General features: G+C 34.6%; 1 protein-coding gene across 1 annotated transcript in view; it reads right to left on the bottom strand.

Moving 5' to 3' along the window:
• TECRL (trans-2,3-enoyl-CoA reductase like) overlaps positions 1-22508 on the bottom strand; it is a 131624-nt gene that overhangs the window by 60887 nt on the left and 48229 nt on the right. Inside the window, exon 3 of the mRNA XM_065914673.1 lies at positions 104-148. Coding sequence (XP_065770745.1) covers positions 104-148 — 45 coding nt within the window. The remainder of the gene's footprint in view (positions 1-103; positions 149-22508) is intronic.

The following is a 22508-nucleotide window of genomic DNA, read 5'->3' as shown; positions in this document are numbered from 1 at the left end:
ATTATAATACCTGCCATTGGGTAAGCGATAAATAAATATTGCCTATTGATGACAGAAAAGGGATTCTAAATTAAATAAATAGATGAGTGAAATTATTTCTTACCACGTTCTAGCTGCAGGCCTATTCGAGAAGGATACCACTGTGGACCTATTCAATGAAAAATGACATTTAATTGTAAGCACAGGTGTAAACATATTTTAAAAGCAATATTTTCCATTAGAAGACAGATTAGATCTCAGGAGGTGAATAAAAATGATTATCCAGTGTTAAAATGGAGATAGTAGTTATTCTTTACAGGGTAAGCACTATGGATAATTCTGGAAGAAAGCATGATGGGCGGGTGCTTTAGGCATTGTGATTTTCTGCTTTTTGGCCTAGGAACTTGTTACACAGATGAATTCAGTTTGTGGACATGTACTAAAATAAGTGACCTATGTATGGTGGTGGTGAAGTTGTGTCCAACTTTTGTGACCCCATGGACTGTAGCCTGCCAGGCTCCTCTCTGTCCATGGGATTTCCCAGGCAAGCATACTGGAGTGGGTTGCCATATCCTTCTCCAGGGGATCTTCCTGACCCAGGAATTGAGCTCAGGTCTCCTGCATTGCAGGTAGATTCTTTACTGACTGAGCTATAAGGGAAGCTGACCTATGTATAGCTTGTGCAATTTGAAAATTATTCTTAAAAAAAAAAGTCTTAAATAGCTTTGTTTAAAACTGGAGAACCTTGACCTCATTCAAAATTTATTTAAAATTAACATTTGGAAGTGAGTTATTTTCTCTATCAGGAATAACCCACTCTATCAGAATAGTATGTACTATTGACTTTTAGTATTATGAATAAATTAATTATAGCAGAAATATCACTTTAATGTCTTCTACATATACTACTATTAGTAATAAATAGAATACTAAAATTTCTATATGATTAGGAAAATCAAAATATCTTTATTACACACTGCCATAATAAAAAAGTTGATTCACAATTATAAGAATATTTTTATTTTCTCTTAAAGTGAATTCTTTATTATTACTCTAAAGCTTCTATTGAAAACTTAATTCTTAACTCTGAGGTACAATTTTAAGCAAATTCAATTCATAAATAATAATTTAAGAGTATGGTCAAAAGAATATTATATAATTGTTATTTCATTTTCAAAACTACTTTCTAAATTGTCAGTAAAAGTAATGATAATGTAACACAACTGAATTGTAGTCAATTCTTTCTAAATTTACTGCAAAAATTTTGGCAACTTACACATGCAAGCTCTCATTAATAAATAATTCATAAGTCAAAACTTGTAGTCAGAAGTTAAACTTTATTAGGATTACATCTAAACAAAATTTTATAATAGTGTGGCAAATGAGGAATACACAAACGTTTAACTCTGACATTTGATTCTTTTTAATTAGAAAACATTCAGGTAAAGACACAATTTTGTGTGTGTGCGTGTTTACTACTAATTGTTTTGTTTATATAGCCATTTGTTCTGAAATGTGTGCTAAAATTATTTGTTATAAAGCATTTTTAAATAGCTGTATTTATTAATCATACTGAAAATCTGCTGCCAAAGAAGTATGATGGAAACAAATGCAAAGAGATATCTACAGTTTAAAATGAGGTTGCAATTATGGATATAGAAGAAAATATAAAACTTATGAAAATCCATTCATATTTGACAAATAGTCATTGACCACCTGTGATTATACATGTTGTCAAGTTCAGTCCATTTTAGTAATATTCATGTAAGACATTATTTTCAATAGCACTTTATTGGGTTTTGGGGCTTTCTTGGTGGCTTAGATGGTAAAGAATCTACCTGCAGGAGATCCAAGTTTGATCCCTGGGTTGGGAAGATCCCCTGGAAAAGGAAATGGCTACTCATTCTAATATCCTTGCCTGGAAAATTCAATGCATAGAGAAGCCTGGAAGGCTACAGTCCATGGGGTTGCAAAGAGTCAGACATGACTGAGTGAATTTCACTTCACTTTTTTCACATTTATAGCATCTTTTTAATAGTGGGAAATGGCAATGCAAATTAATTCAATCATTCTAGGCAAATAGATCTGTCTATGACCTAAATGAGTTAATACTGGCTGTATCCACAATGATCAATTAGATAATTTAGAAGTTGTTAATGCCTTCAAGGAAAACCATTTCCTTTCAACCCTCTCAATAAGAATAAACTATAAATCTACTTAGGAAATAAACATGGCATTTAAAGGTTGTGATCTTTGAACACTGTGTCCCAGAGAAAGAGAGTTACTAACTAACTGCTATGTAAACCTTTAGATTAGTTTCAATCATGTTTTCAAAGAGCAAAACATACATTTTCGGATATTCTCTATGCTTGCTGAGCTTAGATGGAATAGGCAGGAAAAACATCAGGAAAAATAGACAGTTTATAAAGGATTAAGGACATACATTGCATAACGAATTTTAGCATGTGTGAATAGTCCTGAAAATTACTGAGTATATTGAATTTGGATAGCTGGCTCACAGCTGAATTATAACTATGTAGTAGCTCTAATGCATCTTCTAGTATCTTAAATTATTTAAGATGTTGAACTCGACTTGTATAACTCCTATTATATTCTACCATGACTTAGAGTTCTATCCTTGATGATTGGAAGAGTTCATAAACTATGAAATAACATCCCAAATAAGTAGTGTCTGCATGTGATTCAAATATATTTATTTTACTAAAATAGGTTTTTCTGAATTGCTGGTTTTTTCCATAATATGTTTAAAGATAGAATTAGTGTTATTATCAGCACTATATAAACGGCTAGAATAGAGTAGAATAAAGTGGAAATGGATTGTCATGGCACTGGATGCAACACATTGGGATAATTTCTAGATAGACAGGTTCAGTATTGTTTCTTCAAAGTTTTGTCTCAATAGCTTAAATTGTATAGGTTCATTTTTATTTTTATATGACTACTGTACATTCTTTATTGGGAATCATAGTCAAAAAAGTTGGCGACTAAAATAACAACTGTGCGCGCGCGCGCGCGTGTGTGTGTGTGTGTGTGTGTGTGTGTATATATATATATATAATTGCTGCTGCTGCTGCTGCTAAGTCACTTTAGTCGTGTCCAACTCTATGCGATCCCATAGACGGCAGTCCACCAGGCTCCCCCGTCCCTGGGATTCTCCAGGCAAGAACACGAGTGGGTTGCCATTTCTTTCTCCAATGTGTGAAAGTGAAAAATGAAAGTGAAGTAGCTCAGTCGTGTCCGACTCTTAGCGACCCCATGGACCTCAGCCTACCAGGCTTCTCCATCCATGGGATTTTCCAGGCAAGAGTACTGGAGTGGGGTGCCATTGCCTTCTCTGATATAATGACTGTACTTTATTGTAAAATAAATAAAATATTTTTTTCTAAAGCTCTCTATTATAGAGCTTTTGCACAAAAATTCACATTAGTGGTTGAATTAAATCCTGCAAGATAAAATAGATTTAAAATGTTTGAATTTTTTTTTTTCCTTCAAAAAGATTTGTTCTTAAATTTTAAAAGATTAAGGAACAGGGTAATGATAGATTATATTGGATTTCAGTCATCTAAAATATGCAAGAAGTTTTGCAAAGGAGATGAGAGACTTGAAGATGAGCACAGTGGCCAGGCATTGGAAGTTGACAATGACCATTTGAGAGCAATCATCAAAGCTGATCCTTTTACAACTACATGAGAAGTTGCCTAAGAATTCAACGTCAACCATTCTACAGTCGTTCAGCATTTGAACAGCTGAAACAGCCCAATAAGTGGGTTCCTTGTGAGCTGACTGAAAATCAAAACAATCATCATTTTGAAGTGTCATCTTCTCTTACTCTAAGCAACAACAATGAAAAATTTATTGATTGGTTTGTGACATGCAACAAAAAGTGGATACAACAACTGGCAATGACCAGCTCATTGGTTGGACCAGAAAGAAGCTCCAAAATACTTCCAAAGCCAAACTTGCACCAAAAAAAAAAGGTCGTAATCACTGTTTGGTGGTCTGCTGCTGGTCTGATCCACTACAGCTTTCTGAATCCTGGCAAAACCATTACATCTGATAAGTAGGCTCAGCAAATTGACGAGATGCACAGAAAAGTGCAATCTATGCAGCCGGCGCTGGTCAACAGAAAGGACCCAATTCTTCCCCATTACAATGCCCGACCTCAGGTCAGGCAACCAATGCCTCAAAAGTTGAACAAATTGGACTACAGACTTTTGGCTCATCTGCCAAATTCACCTGACCTCTCACCAACCACTTGTTCAAGTATCTCAGCAATTTTTTGCAGATAAAACATTTCCACCACCAGCAGGAGGCAGAAAATGCTATCCAAGAGTTCATTGAACCCCAAAGCATGGATTTTTATGCTACAGGAATAAATAAACGTATTTCTTGTTGACAAAAAATGTGTTGATTGTGATGGTTCCTATTAATACTTTGATTAATATAGGTGTGTTTGAGCCTAGTTATAATGATTTAAAATTCACAGTCCAAAACCACAAGTACATTCACACCAATCTAATATGATTAGAATTCTTCTTATAGAATATTGACCACCAGTATAAATTTTACTTAAATACTTAAATCCATATTTCCAGATATTCAACTTTAAAAATAATAAAAGTCAGCAATAGACTTTTTTTTTCCTTCAGTAGTGAAAGTCAGAAATCCTTCATTATTGACGCACTGATAACATGTGTTCTGTCTTTCTGTATATGAGCAGCAGGAAGTGTTAGGCACTAAGTCATGTCCAACTCTTTGCAATCCCAGGGACTGAAAACTTAGAGTCAGTTAGTATTAATAGTTAGATCAAACAGACTAAAGCTTGCATAGGTTAAATTACTTAATGTAGTACAGTTTATAAGGTATTAAAATTATTTTTCATAGATCTTGATTACAGATGGTATTGAGTACTAACTGAAACCTATATTCACAGTAATACTGAAAGAGGAAAAATTTAGGAGAAAAAATACTGAAGGAATTTTTCAAAAATAATAGTATCCTTCATGACCTAAAACTTGACTCCCATACTTAAGACTTGCTAAACCTGCCACCTAACCTCTACCCGTTTTATTTGATCACTAATCCTACTAGGAAGGCGGGTGCTTCCCAGGTGACACTAGTGGTAAAAATTCTGCCTGCCAATGCAGGAGACGCAAGAGACACAAGTTTGCTCCCTGGGTCAGGATCTCCAGGAGTAGGGAACGGCAACCTACTCCAGTATTCTAGCCTGGAAAATTCTATGAAAAAAAGGAGCTTGGCGGGCTACTGTTCATGGCTCTGCAAAGAGTTAGACATGATTGAACGACTGACCACACACATCAGGAGGAAAAAATTTCGAGAACAGTTAAGGATTCATTAAAGAAATCACTTTATTAATGTGGAATGCTGATTAATATTAATTAATTTTAATTAATTATTTAAATAAATTATTGGCAAATAATTACTTAAATAAACAAATATTTATTTAAATAAACTATCAAATAAAGTATTATTAATTATAAATAATTGACAAATTATTATTTAAATATAATTATCAAATATTAAATAAATTAACAAATGTAATATTAAAATTAAATATAAATTATTATTTAAATAAATTGTTTATTTAAAAATTAGTTATTAACATTAATATTAATATTGTGTGTTCTGGTGAACCGTGCAGAACATTTGGGGAAAGAAAGCAGTGATCAATTTTGTTGTCTACATCTTGGGTGCTTTGTGACTGCTGTGATGAGATAGGATGAAGAGTAGAAAGAAACAGAATTCTGTTCTTAAAAGTATGCTATGCAGGCCTGGCATCAGTGATATTAATAACCTCAGATATGCATATGACACCACCTTTATGGCAAAAAGCAAAGAGGAACTAAAAAGCTTCTTGATGAAGATGAAAGAGAAGAGTGAAAAAGCTGGCTTAAAAACTCAATATTCAAAAAACAAAGATCATGGCAAGTGGTCCCATCACTTTATGGCAAATAGATGGGAAACAATGGCAACTGTGACAGAAGTTATTTTCTTGGGCTTCAAAATCACTGCAGATGGTGACTTCAGCCATGAAATTAAAAGATGCTGCTCCTTGGAAGAAAAGCTATGACCAACCTAGACAGCATACTAAAAAGCAGAAACATTACTTTGCTAACAGAGGTCTACCTAGTCAAGGCTATGGTTTTTCTGGTAGTCATGCATGGATGAGAGAATGGATGATAAGAAAGATTGAACTGTGGTCTTGGAGAAGACTCTTGAGAGTCCCTTGAACTGCAAGGAGATCAAACCAGTCAATCCTAAAAGAAATCAAACCTGAATATTCATTGGAAGGACTGATGCTGAAACTCCAATACTTTGGCCACCTGATGCAAAGAGCTGATTCATTAGAAAAGATCCTGATGCTTGCAAAGATTGAAAGCAGGAGAAGAGCATGACAGAGGCAGAGATGGTTAGATGGTATCACTGACTCATTTTACATGAGTTTGAGAAAGCTCTATGAGATTGTGAAGGAGAGGGAAGCCTGGCATGCTGCAGTCCCTGGGGTCACAAAAAGTCAGACACGACTGAATGACTGAAGAACAATGCAGACCTGGCTCTGTTGAAAAGTTTGGTGGAAGTAAGAAAATGTTGTACAAGTTCCTATGTGGCTCAGTTGAGTTCCTAAGATTTTAGAACTTCATGTCAGAGAAAAAAAGTGAATTTGTATGGATTGTTCACTGTGATGTGAAACTAGATACAGGTGTTTCAGTCAGAGTTAATATGGGAGATGATAAGTAATGAGAGGAAGAAGCAAAGAAAGACTGTATTTTCTAGATAATTAATATACACAGACTATTAGGAAATATATTTGAAATGCTCAGAATAATAAATATACTACATCAACAACCTTTAGTTAGTGAAGACTCAAAAAATGTAACATCATAGATTTAAAGTGTACTAATTATTATTTTCAATAACACATTTGTAGAAAGCAAATTATATGATTAATGTGTTCATATGTAATATAAATGTGTTGATATTATAAATGTTCTTTTTTTCCAATGCATGTAGATATAAAATAATTATATATATATAAACAATATAGATTCATTTTAAAGTTAAAAAAGAAAAAAAATGGATAAAAATAGTTACATCAATGGATGAATAAAAAGTACTTAATACAAAAGAACCATTTATGTTTCAGAATTCTATCTGTAATGATAAAGTCTGACATAATGTGAATATGCACTAAAGTTATTATAATGCAAAATCTCTTAATGATATTCCTTGTGTGAAAATTAATAAAGGAAGGATCTCACCAATAGTTGATTAAGCTGTTTGAGATTTTGGTGATAAATGTTGAGCATAGAATACTGTATTTCAAATTCAATGGACTTTTTTCTTACCACAGAAAATGACATAAGTAATGCAAATGTGAAAATAAACATAATTAGAAGGCCATTAAGATCCTATAAGAAAGAAACATTAAAAAATATATCTTTAACTAATGAAACAAATGATTTAATCTAAAATGACTTCCTGAAATGAACTAAAATAACTTCAATTGTAATTGAAAAACAATTGTGAATCCAATAGTTAGTTGTTAGGTGCGTGTCAAATGACATCCCATTTCAGGATAATCTTGTAAGGCAAGCAAATAAAATGAGTGTAATGTGAAATAAAGAAACCACAATGAGGTACCATTACACGCCAGTCAGGATGGCTGCTAGCCAAAAGTCTACAAGCAATAAATGCTGGAGAGGGTGTGGAGAAAAGGGAACCCTCTTACACTCTTGGTGGGAATGCAAACTAGTACAGCTGCTATGGAGAACTGTGTGGAGATTCCTTAAAAAGCTGGAAATAGAACTGCCATATGACCCAGCAATACCACTTCTGGGCATACACACTGAGGAAACCAGATCTGAAAGAGACACGTGCACCCCAATGTTCATCGCAGCACTGTTTATAATAGCCAGGACACGGAAGCAACCTAGATGCCCATCAGCAGACGAATGGATAAGGAAGCTGTGGTACATATACACCATGGAATATTACTCAGCCGTTAAAAAGAATGCATTTGAATCAGTTCTAATGAGATGGATGAAACTGGAGCCCATTATACAGAGTGAAGTAAGCCAGAAAGATAAAGACCAATACAGTATACTAACACATATATATGGAATTTAGAAAGATGGCAATGATAACCCTATATGCAAAACAGAAAAAGAGACACAGATGTACAGAACAGACTTTTGGACTCTGGGAGAAGGCGAGGGTGTGATGTTCAGAGAGAACAGCATCAAAACATATATATTATCGAGGGTGAAACAGATCACCAGCCCAGATTGGATGCATGAGACAAGTGCTCAGGCCTGGTACACTGGGAAGACCCAGAGGGATCGGGTGGGGAGGGAGGTGGGAGGGGGGATCAGGATGGGGAACACATGTAAATCCATGGCTGATTCATGTCAATGTATGGCAAAAACCACTACAATATTATAAAGTAATTAGCCTCCAACTAATAAAAATAAATGGAAAAAAAAATAAAGAAACTACAAGCACAAAGTAAAATAAAGAACTTAATTTTCCAGAAAAGAGATGGTAGTAGTCTGCTGTGCTTAAATTCTATGAAACCACTTCTGAGCTTTGAATATATATCTGCATGCAACACATTGAACAAAACGGGCAAGAGGCAGTTCATAGAAAACGTGAAGCATGGTGACTGATCTTGAAATGTTGCTTTTCATGTGATGCTTCTGAAACACTGTATATATTTTATCTAAAGAAAAAGATTTAGGGGAAAATGAAAGTATTTTTTAAATCCTGAAAAATTGTTAAATAGAATAAAGACAAAGTATTAAAAACACCTTTAGTGTTATTTGGAAGAAGGAATTAACCACTGCTTTCCTCTGATACATGGGTGAGTACCCAGTCGTGTCTGACTCTTTACAACCCCGTGGACTGTAGCCTGCCAGACTCCTTTGTCCATGGGATTGATTTCCCAGGCAAGAATACTGGATGGAGTTGCCATTTCCTCCTCCAGGGAATCTTCCCCTCTCAGGGATGGAATCCATGTCTCTTTCATCTCCTGCATTGGTAGGCATGTTCTTTACCACTGAACCAACTGGGAAGCCCTGTTTCTTCTCATAGACAAGTATTAATGTGAATATTTGGAAGATAATGTAGCATAAATAACTGTATTTGGTGGGAAGGCAGACTGAAAAACTTTTAAGCCATGTACCACTTCTCAAAAAAATATTAAATCAGTTCAGTTCAGTCGTTCAGTCGTGTCCGACTCTTTGTGGTCCCAAGAATTATTATTAAAAAATGAATACCTGAAACTTTGCATTAGCTTTTGTCAATTAATCTAATAGTATATATTTTTAATCCTCGTTAAAGGTAAATTAAATTAAGAAAAATGATTGACATAATAAGTATAAACTGCTACACATAGCAAGCATAATACTTATGCATAATAAACTGATAATTTTTCATCACAGAAATATAACAAATAATTTTTCATCACTTTTACATTATTCATGCTATGCCATAAATGTCTTTGAAATATATCTACTATTAATCATATGTGTGGCCATAAAGGTCTTACAGGCTGTTCCATAACATCTTGCTGGAAACTTTTTGGCTAATCCAATATATGAACAATAAAAAAATAAACTAAAATAAATAAATAAGGCCAAGTATGATTAAATTATTGGCCTAAATTTAATCAGTTTAATGATTTAATTTGACTTGATGTAATGGTTAATCTTATCTAGCACCTAAGGATCTCAGTTCTCAATTTACTAACTTTCTAATGTATCATTTTTTCTTTCCTGAGTGTTTTCAGTCAGTTAATATGATAAAGAGGAGGAATAAAATAAAAATAGTAAGTGCAGGAAAGGAAAATGAATATATGTAGCCACTGTTATTCTTCAATTCCTTGATTGTTCTAAGATTTACCTGGGACTTTTATTTATTTATTATTTATTGACATATAGTTGATGAACAATATAATATATGTTAAATATACACAATATAGTTATTCAGAGTTTAAGGGTTTAATTCCATTTTTAGTTATTACAAAATACTGGCTATATTCCCTATGTTGCAGAGTATATATCCTTGTAGGTTTTTTTATATATAATAGTTTGTACCTCTTAATCTCCTATCTTTATGTTGCCCCTCCTTTTCTGTCTCCCCCTTGGTAACCACTGGTTTGTTCTCCATATTTATCAGTCTGCTTTGTCGTTGTTATATTAAAAAGTTTGCTGTGTTTTTTTAGATCCACATATAAATAATATCATAGAGCATTTTTCTTTCTGGCTTATTTCACTTCTCATAATACCCTCCAAGTGCATCCATGTTGATACATGTAACAAAATTTCATTCTTTTTTATGACTGTTATTCCATTTTACATCTCTATATCACATCTTTATCCATTCATTTGTTGGTAGATATTTATGTTGCTTGCATATCTTGGCAGTTGAAGTAAATGTAGCTTTGTAGAAATTATTTTACTTCCGTAAAAATAACAAATTATGATAGATAAGAAAGCTGATGGACTCTATTCATAATTAGTTTGTGACTCTCCATAGTCAATGATTGTATTTGTTTGGAAATTACATTTCCATTGTCATGATTCACTGTATTCACATTGATAATAAATAAACCCTCCAAGGTATGTTTATGATATAAAGTCAATAATATGCTCAATCATCAGTGCTTTTTAAAAATAAACATTGGAAAAAATAAAAATAAACATTGGGAATGTAGCACATAATGTAATAAATTTTCAAAGCCCAAGATTAATTTCAAAGAGTTTTAGATGCTTAGCATCTCATTAACTTTGTCACCTAAATTTATTTAAAAATGAGTAAAGATGTAAAATAAAGAATCAAAAACATGACAAAATGTTTATGGTACTATAAACACTGTTTCATTTGATAAAGTACCCAATAAAATGTATAGAAATCAAAAAATTTAATGGCAATAAAAATGTAATGGAATGATGGTATATCTAATTAGACTAAGCAGAGGAATTTGTCAATTAGAGAATGAACCAGAATAAATTCCTGAGAAAGTGGAAAATTAAAAGAAATAACAGAATATAAAAAACAAATCATGTGTGCATGCTAAGTCGCTTCAGTCATGTCTGACTCTTTGCAACCCTATGAACTGTAGCCCATCAGTCTCCTCTGTCCATGGGATTCTCCAAGCAAGAATACTGGAGTGGGTTTCCACGCTCTCCTGCAGAGGATCTTCTCAACCCAATCTCTTATGTCTCATCTCTTATGTCTCCTGCATTGGCAAGCAGGTTCTTTACCACTAGTGCCACCTGGGAAGCCCTCAAAAAAAAAAAAAAAAAATATATATATATATATATATATATATATATATGTGTGTGTGTGTGTGTGTGTGTGTGCATAATTGAATGATATTCTATGCATTGGGTATCCTTAACCATAAACAAAGAATTCCATCAACTGTAATGGTAAACTATATGTTCTACCCAAAACTTCTTTCCAAGGACAACTAAGAAAGTATGGCAAAATATTTTATAAAAATCTCTATAGAGTTAATAAGAAAGTGTAGTGTCAGGAAGCTAATATTTGAGAGGAAGGGGACCCCAGAAAGCCGAGCCCAGATACTGAAGCCACATTCCCCTAGAGACATCTGCTTATATTGGAAGAGACAATTGAGCAAGGCTTTCCATAGACCCACAAGCCTGAGCAAACAAAAAAGCAGACTTTATTTCCAGTTAAGAAGGGGAATATCTAGTAAAAGCCCAAAATTTCACTGGTATCACAAAATAAAAAAGTCAAAAAGAGACAAGTTCTCAGAAGGAATGAAGATGAATTTTGAATCATCTTACTACTTGTTAGGATTCAAGTGATCTGTAATCTCTAAAATCCAGCCTTAAAGGTTGAGGAAGCAAAAGTAATTCTTCTCTGGAAAGATACAACTTTATCCAGAGTCTTTAATTACCTCTACATTGTTTGATATTGTCAGATTTCATGAAGGGCAATTAAACTAAGAATAGAGTTCTAAATGGTGACAATAAGAGATTTTGTCCAAATAGCTTCCGAATGAAGTATTTTTAAAGAAAATGTAAAGCAATAGCATTATTATTTAGACTAACAAATCTTATACTTGAGACCCTTTTCTTTGTCTGTTAATAAATGAACATCCAAAGGATCAACTTTGGAAAAAAGAAATTGATTCCAGAATTGAAATGAGATAAGCTGAGCAATACTAAGCAAAAAAACTGACACATAAGTAGATGTCTTATACAAAATAGCAGAAAAATATATATAATATTAATATATAAAATAATGATAAATAATAATTTATATTTATATACAAAAGCAAAATACTGAACAGCAATAGTACGTAAAGTGGAAAGTATTCTTTGAATTAAAATATTCTGGATGCCTTATAAAATTTAGGAAGGATGTAGAAATAATCATTAATCTCAGATTTTGATAAAAGATTTCTTAAAATTTTAATAGTATTATTAGTAAAGTTTTATACATCTTCAAAGCCAAACTTTTTCTTAGTAGAAGCCACCTATTTTCCTTGTTCTAGCATGCAAAGATGTACACAACTTTCTCCTTTCCTGTCTTATAAAAACTCTGTTCTAGTGGGAACTTCTCATATGTATAAAACAAAATTAAGGTACAGGATATATTAACCAGGACATGGAAAGCTACATAGGAAATGTGGTTGTATCACAGAATGTCCTGTGTACATTGAATTATCACTTTATTTACACTGTGTTAGTAGTACCATTGTGTTCTTTCCAAACAGTAAAAGACTAAAACCCTAAATAGAAGGGAATACACATGAGTTCTGTTTCTTTTTTGGTTAGAAATAAACATCAAGTATCATTAAAAAAAAAAACAAAACAACTCTTTCTTGATGTACTGAAATACTTTCTAGTGATTTAATATCATTGGAATCAGTTATTTGTGAGAAATGATTCCTTCATTACAGTAATTCACTCAAACTAAATGAACCATTTTATTTCCTGTATACCATTTCTTTGCAGTCTTATAACTATCAGCTACATAATTAAGTGATAAAGCTAAAATGGAATCAAGGAAACCAGTAAAAATATGTGTGATAGTGTTTATGTATCTGAGAAATAAGAGAACTATTTTCTATCTCATACTCTATAACAACAACAAGTTATAACACTGAAATCAGCATCAACAAATGTGTATAATTTTGCTGACCTTGAAAAGACAAGACATCTGCTAAGGAGTTTGCTATTACAGAGCTCTCAAATAAGAAAGACAAAGTGCTATAATGCTGTATAATCAGCAACCACAAAGCAAATCCTCTGTAGGAAAACAGGCATGATTCTAAAAATATTTAAAAGCTGTGTAAACAAGTATTCAGAATTAAAGAATAAAGAATATGAAAACAAGAGACATAAAGTAACAAGCCAATTTCACAGTAAAATACAAAACACAAGGCAAGAAAATATGGAACAGGAAGAAGCACATTCAGAGACTGACTGAACTATTTATTTGTCTTTTGTTTAAGTTTATAACCAGCTCGTTCACCTAATCACCTACCATACTTCTAAGGAACCACTAGGGTTGATCATTTTGCCTACATTCCCATTTGCTTTAGATTACCATTTAACTGTTCAGGAGTCTCAGAACATCCATCATCACAGGAATACTTTTCTCAATTTGACTTTGTACAACCACTAATCAGACTTTACTATCTAGCTTCTGTCTTCTCCAATGTACTTTCGGGCATTTATAGTTTGGCATCAGCAACAATTTTAAATCAACAACTTCTACCCAAAAGATCCTCAGTATTCTTACTTTACTATAAATAAAACTTTTCTGCATATTCTTCAACTGGTGTGTCTTCTTTATGCCAAACTCACCCAATCATGAGCCTAAAAGTGTATTAGGAATTCTTCTTGTGGTTAAAGCCAAAACCGGTGTTCTCCATTCTCCTCAGGTAATGCCTATCACCAGACTTTACTACATAGTATTGTTTTGTTATTGTCATTGCTGTCTGTGATGGATTGGCATGTCCATCTAAGTCACTGAAGACTTAACTCAGAGTATCCTCTCTACCACTACTCATTTATCATTATGTGTGATAGTCACTCAGTCATGTCTGACTCTTTGCGACCCCATGGATTGTACCCTGCCAGGCTCTTCTGTCCATGGAATTCTCCAGGCAAGAATACTGGAGTGGGTTGCCATTTCACTCTCCAATTTACCATTATAGGCAATTTCAATATCACTTAAATTCCTTCCTTGACCTATTCATCCAAATGTTTTCTGCCTACTATCTCACTCTTACTCAGAGTCTCACACTTACCAATAAATATTTCACCTCCAAAACATATTTCAAATACTGTACTTTCTAATCATCACTACCATTCCTTCCTATTTAATTAAGTCAGTATTTCTAGTTCAGATAATTTTTGATTCTCCAAGGACTTCCCAGCAATCATCTTACTATTTTCACTCTGGTAAGTTTTTTATTTCTCCCACTATAACTGTAATCACACCTAATCAATGATCTTAACTACTTTGTGTAACTTTCCTGGTCTCATTACTTGGAAAAATGCTAAGCCTTGTTATATTCAACTATTCCACGCTCTGTGTCTAAATCTGAGTCTTTGCATAGTTTCCCCATGATGCGGTCACTTCCCTGGTTTCCTTGATGCCATCAGATTGAGCAGATCCCAGTACTACTTTCAGTTACTTTCTCTAATTACCTGTTTTTGACCTTTCTACCTGAAATTATATTATGGACAAATTAAGATGCTTAGTATACATCTCTCCTTGTTGTTATGAAATATGAGAACCGGTAGCTGTAACCACTTTTTTGACCACTATACTACAGTCCATGGTGGGATCGCAAAGAGTTGAACACGTCTGAACGACTAAACACAGCACAACTCATTAGAAGACTGTCTGGCAGAGAAGAATGTGTGATTATATAACATTTCAATAAACATATAGTCTTTTATTGAAGAAAAATTGGCAGAAGATTTGAATGTGCCATTATTTTAAGAAAATGCAATGTTAGTTGTTTATGATAAATTATTTCCCCAATAGTGAGTCAGTGTCTTGTAACTGTTTAATTTCAAAGGCTGTGATATTTGACTAGATTTAAATCCTGGTACTATCTACTAGTTGTCTTTTTTATCTTGAGCAATTAACTTTCTGAATCCTATTGTTCTCATATGTTAGGCAAAAGTTTTTTTTTTTAAAAAGAGGAACAATCAATAAAGTTATCTCTTAGGGATGTTTTGATATTTAAATGAAATAGTACATTACAATTACCAAAAACTCTTAAGAATTAATTAAAAAATGTGATATATGTAATAAAGATTTGTGACTGCTGAAATTAACAAGGATAAGGGGGAAATAGACCATAAATATTTCAAAGGCAGAGCACATGGGCAAATTGAGCCAAGTAACTAATAAACGCTGTCATATAGTTACAGTGTTTTTATTAGTTCACATCTTCACATGGCCATGCCATGTACTTCACCATCAGTTACTGTTCCTCAGTAGTGCAAATTAATCATTCTTATAAAAATGTATATGAAAAATTGTAAACTTAATATTATGTGAATATAATTTTCCTATTTATCAATCACATATGGATATATCAGAGTTATAGAAATACAGCAAATAAATAGAGTATGGATAATCTCACAGTCGAAAAAGCTGTTGTTCAATAGGGAAAAAAAACTAAGAAAACATTCCTCACTTCACACCTCAAATGATATATTATATAAATATATATTTTTTGCCACCACTGAGATAAACACACGTGCACACGGAGTATGAGGACATTATAAGAAACTTCTAAATCATAAAGAGGTTGAAATTGATATTGGAGGTAGTAAGGTAGTAAGGACAATATACTAGAGTGAGTCAATATGTGAGAAAATGTATCCAACTGAAGGTTATTGAAGGTATATATCTAGATTACAAAGACTTAAGCTGTAGTGATAAAAATTAACTATTTTCAGATTTCAAAGGTATTAGTGGTAGAGAGTGGACAATTTTTTAGTAGTAGGCATTTATCAATAGTCAGAGATCCCTTTCAGTAATTTGCATTACAATCACTGAATACAATGGAAGAATTTTAATAAATATACTTGTAACAATAATATGGCTGTATATAAATATACCTACATAACCACACTTATATACACAAACACAAATAGTTACTCTTATAATTGAGATATTGCTAGCAGTGAATTCTAAATTGAGATATTCTTGATAAAAGAATAAAGAGGAAGCACTAAAAGATAAAGGGAAAATGAGATAAAAGGAATAAAACTTCTAAGAATATGGAGAGAGGATTACATAGTGAAGCTAATAATTCAATTTGGATCAAGCCAAAAGAAAACAGTTTAGATAAAGTATAAAACAAAATCTTAAGTTAGGTTATAAATGACAAAGACAGGTGGTGTTCTACAGACTGTATCTCTGTGAGTTCCAGAAACTGGTAATCCTGAAGCAAGAAAGAGAGAGGCTTAGAATAGTAGATGGTCAAGAGATTGTTTGAGTCATGTTGGCATAGGGGATTAAGTTATTCTGTTGTTCAGAACATGTAGGTATAACTACTTGTAATGTGTTAATCATAACATATTTGCATTATATGTACAGGGCATCCCAGGTGGAGCAATGGTAAATAAAGCACCTGCCAATTCAGGAGACACAGGAGATGAGGGTTCTATCCCTGAGTTGGGAAGACCCCCTATTCTTTTTTCTTTTTTTAACTGACATTTTATTTTATTTTTTTCCATTTATTTTTATTAGCTGGAGGTTAATTAATTTACAATATTGTAGTGGTTTTTGTCATACATTGACATGAATCAGCCATGGATTTACATGTATTCCCCATCCAGCATTCTTGCCTGAGAAATCCTGTAGACAGAGGAACCTGATGGGCTACAGTCCATGGGGTCACAAAAAGTGAACATGACTGAGTGACTGAGCACACAATCATTGTTTGGTGTTTCTGAAAATATTTTGTCTTTATTGAAAAACATTAGCCAGGAAAGATTGCTTAATTCATATAGATGCATTTGATAATTTTCTGAAAAGACTTTAGAGCATCTCTATCCTTCCCCAACTCTATGATGGAAAAAATAAATGTTTTAATAATCTGTTCATTTTATGGTATGCCCTCAGTCAGTTCAGTCACTCAATCATGTCCAACTCTTTGCAATGCCATGAACTGCAGAAGTCCAGGCTTCACTGCCCATCACCAACTCCCAGAGCATGCTCAAATCCATGCCCATTGAGTCAGTGATGTCATCCAACCATTTCATCCTCTCTCTTTCCTAGTATCAGGGTAGTATCCAATGAATCAGTTCGTATCAGGTGGCCAAAATATTGGAGTTTCAGCTTCAGTATCAGTCCTTCCAATGAATATTCAGGACTGATTTCTTTTAGGATTTACTGGCTTGATCTCCTTGCTTTCCAAGGGACTCGAAAGAGTCTTCTCCAACACCACGGTTCAAAAACATCAATTCTTTGGCACTCAGCTTTCTTTATGGTCTAACTCTCATATTCATTCATGACTACTGGACAAACCAGAGCTTTGAATATACAGACCTTTGTTGTAAAGTCAAGTCTCTGCTTTTTAATATGTTGTGTAGGTTTTTCATCACTTTTCTTCCAGGGAGCAAGCATTTTTCAATTTCATGGCTGCAGTCACCATCTGCAGTGATTTTGGAACACAAGGAAATAAAGTCTATCACTCTTTCCATTGTTTCCCCATCTATTTGCCATGAAGTGATGGGACCACATGCTATGATCTTCACGTTTTGAATGTTGAGTTTTAAGTCAGATTTTTCACTCTCCTCTTTCACTTTCATCGAGAAGCTTTTTAGTTACTCTTCACTTTTGGCCATAAGGGTGGTGTCACATGCATAGCTCACATTATTGATATTTCTCCTGACAGTCTTGATTCCAGCTTGTGCTTCATCCAGCCTGGCATTTCACATGATGTACTCTTCATATTAGTTAAACAAGCAGGGTGATAATATACAGCCTAGACTTACTCCTTTTCCATTTGGAACCAGTCTGTTGTTCCATGTCCAGTTCTAACTGTTTATTCTTGACTTGCATACAAATTTCTCACGAGGCAGATAAGATGGTCTGGTAGTATTCCGATCTCTTTAAGAATTTTCCACAGTTCATTCTGACCCACACAGTCTAAAGCTTTAGCTTAGTCAATGAAGCAAAAGTAGATGTTTTCCTGGAAGTCCCTTGCTTTTTCTATGATCCAACAGATGTTGGAAATTTGATTTCTGGTTTCTCTTCCTTTTCTAAATCCTACTTGAATATCTGAAAGTTCATCGTTCACATACTGTTGAAGCCTAACCTGGAGACTTGAGCATTACTTCACTAGTGTGTGAGATAAGTGCAAATGCGCGGTAGTTTGAAAGTTTTTGGCATTGCCTTTCTTTGGGATTGGAATGAAAACTGACCTTTTCCAGTCCTTTGGCAATTGCTGAGTTTTCCAAATTTGCTGGCATATTGAGTGTAGCGCTTTCACAGCATCATCTTTTAGGATATGAATAAGCTCAACTGGAATTCCATCACCTCCTCTAGCTTTGTTTGTAGTGATGCTTCCTAAGGCCTGCTTGATTTAGCACTCCAAGATGTCCGGCTCTAGGTGAGTGATCACATCATCCTGGATGTCTGGGTCAAGAATTCTTTTTTGTATAGTTCTTCTGCATATTCTTGCCACCGTTTCTTAATATCTACTGCTTCTACTGGGTCCATAATGTTTCTGTCCTTTGTTGTGCCCATTTTTGCATGAAATGTTCCCTTAGTGTCTCTAATTTCCTTGAAAAGATCTCTAGTCTCTCCCATTCTATTGTTTTCCTCTACTTCTTTGCATTGTTCATTTTGTAGGCTTTCTTATCTCTCCTAACTATTCTTTGAAACTCTGCAGTCAGATGAATACATCTTCATCATCATCTAGCACCATCTTTTTAAAAAAGATTTTACAGTTCTGTTTTTTAACATATAAGTTGTTGAGCTATTTTGAAATGTGCTTAAGAAAAAGAAAATTGGACACATCCTATCAACTATTTGAGGATCACGAGAGGCTCTGTGGACAAAGTGCAATATTTGTTGATGTTAATACAAAGTAAAGTTTATGTAGTTTTAATGCATTCAGTATTAATCAATTATAGAAGGTTATTCAATCTGTGTATATGCTTGCATCCATGCATATTTCTGAATGCTGAAAGTCTTGATAGCTAGAATATGAATACTCATCTTTTTAGTATTAGCACAACATGGTTCCTGATTAACTTGATTAGTGAATATCTGATGAATTAAATTGAATTAGATGACAATTTAATTCAAGTATCAAAAGAAAAAAAGTTAAGATAAAATTGAAAATACAGATAATTTCAACTATTTTGTTGTGTGGTAATCATGTGGAAACAAATCATCTTCTGTGAAATATAATTTTGTAAATTAACACATATATTTGCTTCAAAATTATAACGTTTCTTTCTCTAAAACTAAAGTTAAAGTTCAGTTGCTCAGTCGTGTACAACTCTTTGTGACCCCATGAACGGCAGCACACCATGCTTCTCTATCCATCATCAACTGCCGGAGTCTACCCAAACCTATGTCCATTGAGTCAGTGATGCCATCCAGCCATCTCATCCTCTGTCATCCCCTTCTCCTCATATCCTCAATCTTTCCCAGCATAAGAGTCTTTTCAAATGAGTCAGCTCTTCGCATCTGGTGGCCAAAGTATTGGAATTTCAGCTTCAACATCAGTCCCTCCAATGAACACCCAGGACTGATCTCCTTTAGGATAGACAGGTTGGATCTCCTCGCAGTCCAAAGGACTCTCAAGAGTCTTCTCCAACACCACACTTCAAAAGCATCAATTTTTCGGTGTTCAGCTTTCTTTATAGTCCAACATGACCATCCATACATGACCACTGGAAAAACCATAGTCTTGACTAGATAGACAATTGTGGGCAAAGTAATGTCTCTGCTTTTTTATATGCTGTCTAGGTTGGTCATAACTTTCCTTTCAAGGAGTAAGAGTCTTTTAATTTCATGGCTGCAATCACCATCTGCAATGATTTTAGAGCCCAGAAAAATAAAGTCAGCCCCTGTTTCCACTGTTTCCCCATCTATTTGCCATGAAGTGATGGAACCAGATGCCATGATCTTAGTTTTCTGAATGTTAAGCTTTAAACCAACTTTTTCACTCTCCTCTTTCACTTTCATCAAGCGGTTCTTTAGTTCTTCTTCACTTTCTGCCATAAGAGTGGTGTCATCTGCATATCTAGGTTATTGAAACTAGAACTGAAGAAAAATAAATGTTATGTGGCCTAAAATTATAAATGATGCATTAAAGTGAAGGCGTTAGCCACTCAGTCACGTCAGATTCTTGCCACCCCACAGATGGTAGCCTGCCAGCTTCTTCTCTTCATGGAATTCTCCAGGCAAGAATACTGAAGTGGGTAGCCATTCCCTTCTCCACGGAATTTTCCTAACCCAGGGAGTGAACAGAGGTCTCTCACATTGAAGACAGATTCTTTACCATCTGAGCCACTAGGCAAGTCCTTATAGCACCCTAAATGAAAAAGAGATACTTAGAAAACTTTATTAAATTTTTTAATGAATGAAATTTAATTCATGAAACCTCACTCTCTTTTCCTGGAATAACTTTTTTTTTTCTTCTTTAAGTCATCAAGGATGCAGCTAACTGATGGGCCTCTTGTTATTTTCAGCTTAGAGAATCTGATATAATCCAGAATATATTTGTCCAGAGGTACACTTGTTAGAATTTCTTTAAAGACCAGAACATTAAAATTGACAGGTTTTACTAACTTATTTCAATCCTTAAATCTACATATAATAGGAAAAACTTGATGAATTTGCTGCCCAATTGTAAAAGGACCCTCTAGTACCTTCAGTTCAGTTCAGTTCGGTCCCTCAGTCGTGTCCGACTTTTTGCGACACCATGAATCGCAGCACGCCAGGCCACCCTGTCCATCACCAACTCCCGGGGTTTATTCAAACACATGTTCATCGAGTCGGTGATGCCATCCAGCCATCTCACCCTCTGTCGTCCCCTTCTCTTCCTGCCTCCAATCCCTCCCAGCATTAGGGTCTTTTCCAATGAGTCAACTGTTCACATGAGGTGGCCAAAGTACTGGAGTTTCAGCTTCAACATCAGTCTTTCTAATGAACACCCAGGACTGATCTCCTTTAGGATGGACTGGTTGGATTTCCTTGCAGTCCAAGGGACTCTCAAGAGTCTTCTCCAACACCACAGTTCAAAAGCATCAATTCTTCGGCACTCAGTTTTCTTCACAGTCCAAATCTCACATCCGTACATGACCACTGGAAAAACCATAGCCTGGACTAGACGAACCTCTGCTGGCAAAGTAATGTCTGCTTTTTAATATGCTATGTAGGTTGGTCATAACTTTCCTTTCAAGGAGTAAGCGTCTTTTAATTTAATGGCTGCCATCACCATCTGCAGTGATTTTGGAGCCCCAAAAAATAAAGTCTGACACTGTTTCCACTGTTTCCCCATCTATTTGTCGTGAAGTGATGGGACCAAATGCCATGATCTTAGTTTTCCTAATGCTGAGCTTTAAGCCAATTTCTTCACTCTCCTCTTTCATTTTCATCAAGAGGCTCTTTAGTTCCTCTTCACTTTCTGCCATAATGGTGGTGTCATCTGCATATCTGAGATTATTGATATTTCTCCCAGCAGTCTTGATTCCAGCTTGTGCTTCATCTAGCCCAACGTTTCTCATGATGTACTCTGCATATAAGTTAAATAAGCAGGGTGGCAATATACAGCCTTGACGTACTCCTTTTCCTATTTGGAACCAGTCTGTTTTTCCATGTCCATTTCTAACTGTTGCTTCCTGACCTGCATATAGGTTTCTCAAGAGGCAGGTCAGGTGGTCTGGTATGCCCATCTCTTTCAGAATTTTTCACAGTTTATTGTGATCCACACAGTCAAATGCTTTGACATAGTCAATAAAGTAGAAATAGATGTTTTTCTGGAAATTTCTTGCTTTTTTGATGATTCAGCGGATGTTGGCAATTTGATCTCTTGTTCCTCTGCCTTTTCTAAAACCAGCTCGAACATCTGGAGTTTCACGATTCATGTATTGCTGAAGCCTGGCTTGGGGAATTTTGAGCATTACTTTACTAGAATGTGAGATGAGTACAATTGTACGATAGTTTGAGCATTCTTTGGGATTGGAATGAAAACTGACCTTTTCCAGTCTTATGGCCATTGCTGAGTTTTCCAAATTTGCTGGCATATTGCATGCAGCACTTTCACAGCATCATCCTTTAGGATTTGAAATAGCTCAACTGGAATTCTATCACCTCCACTAGCTTTGTTTGTAGTGATGCTTTCTAAGGCCCACTTGACTTCACATTCCAGGATGTCTGGCTCTAGGTGAGTGATCACACCATCGTGATTATCTGGGTCATGAGGATCTTTTTTTGTACAGTTTTTCTGTGTTTTC

This window comes from Muntiacus reevesi, chromosome 22 (assembly GCF_963930625.1).
Source record: "Muntiacus reevesi chromosome 22, mMunRee1.1, whole genome shotgun sequence".
NCBI lineage: Eukaryota > Metazoa > Chordata > Mammalia > Artiodactyla > Cervidae > Muntiacus > Muntiacus reevesi.
Note: the sequence above shows the minus strand (reverse complement) of the source record. Positions and strands in the feature narration are given on the sequence as shown.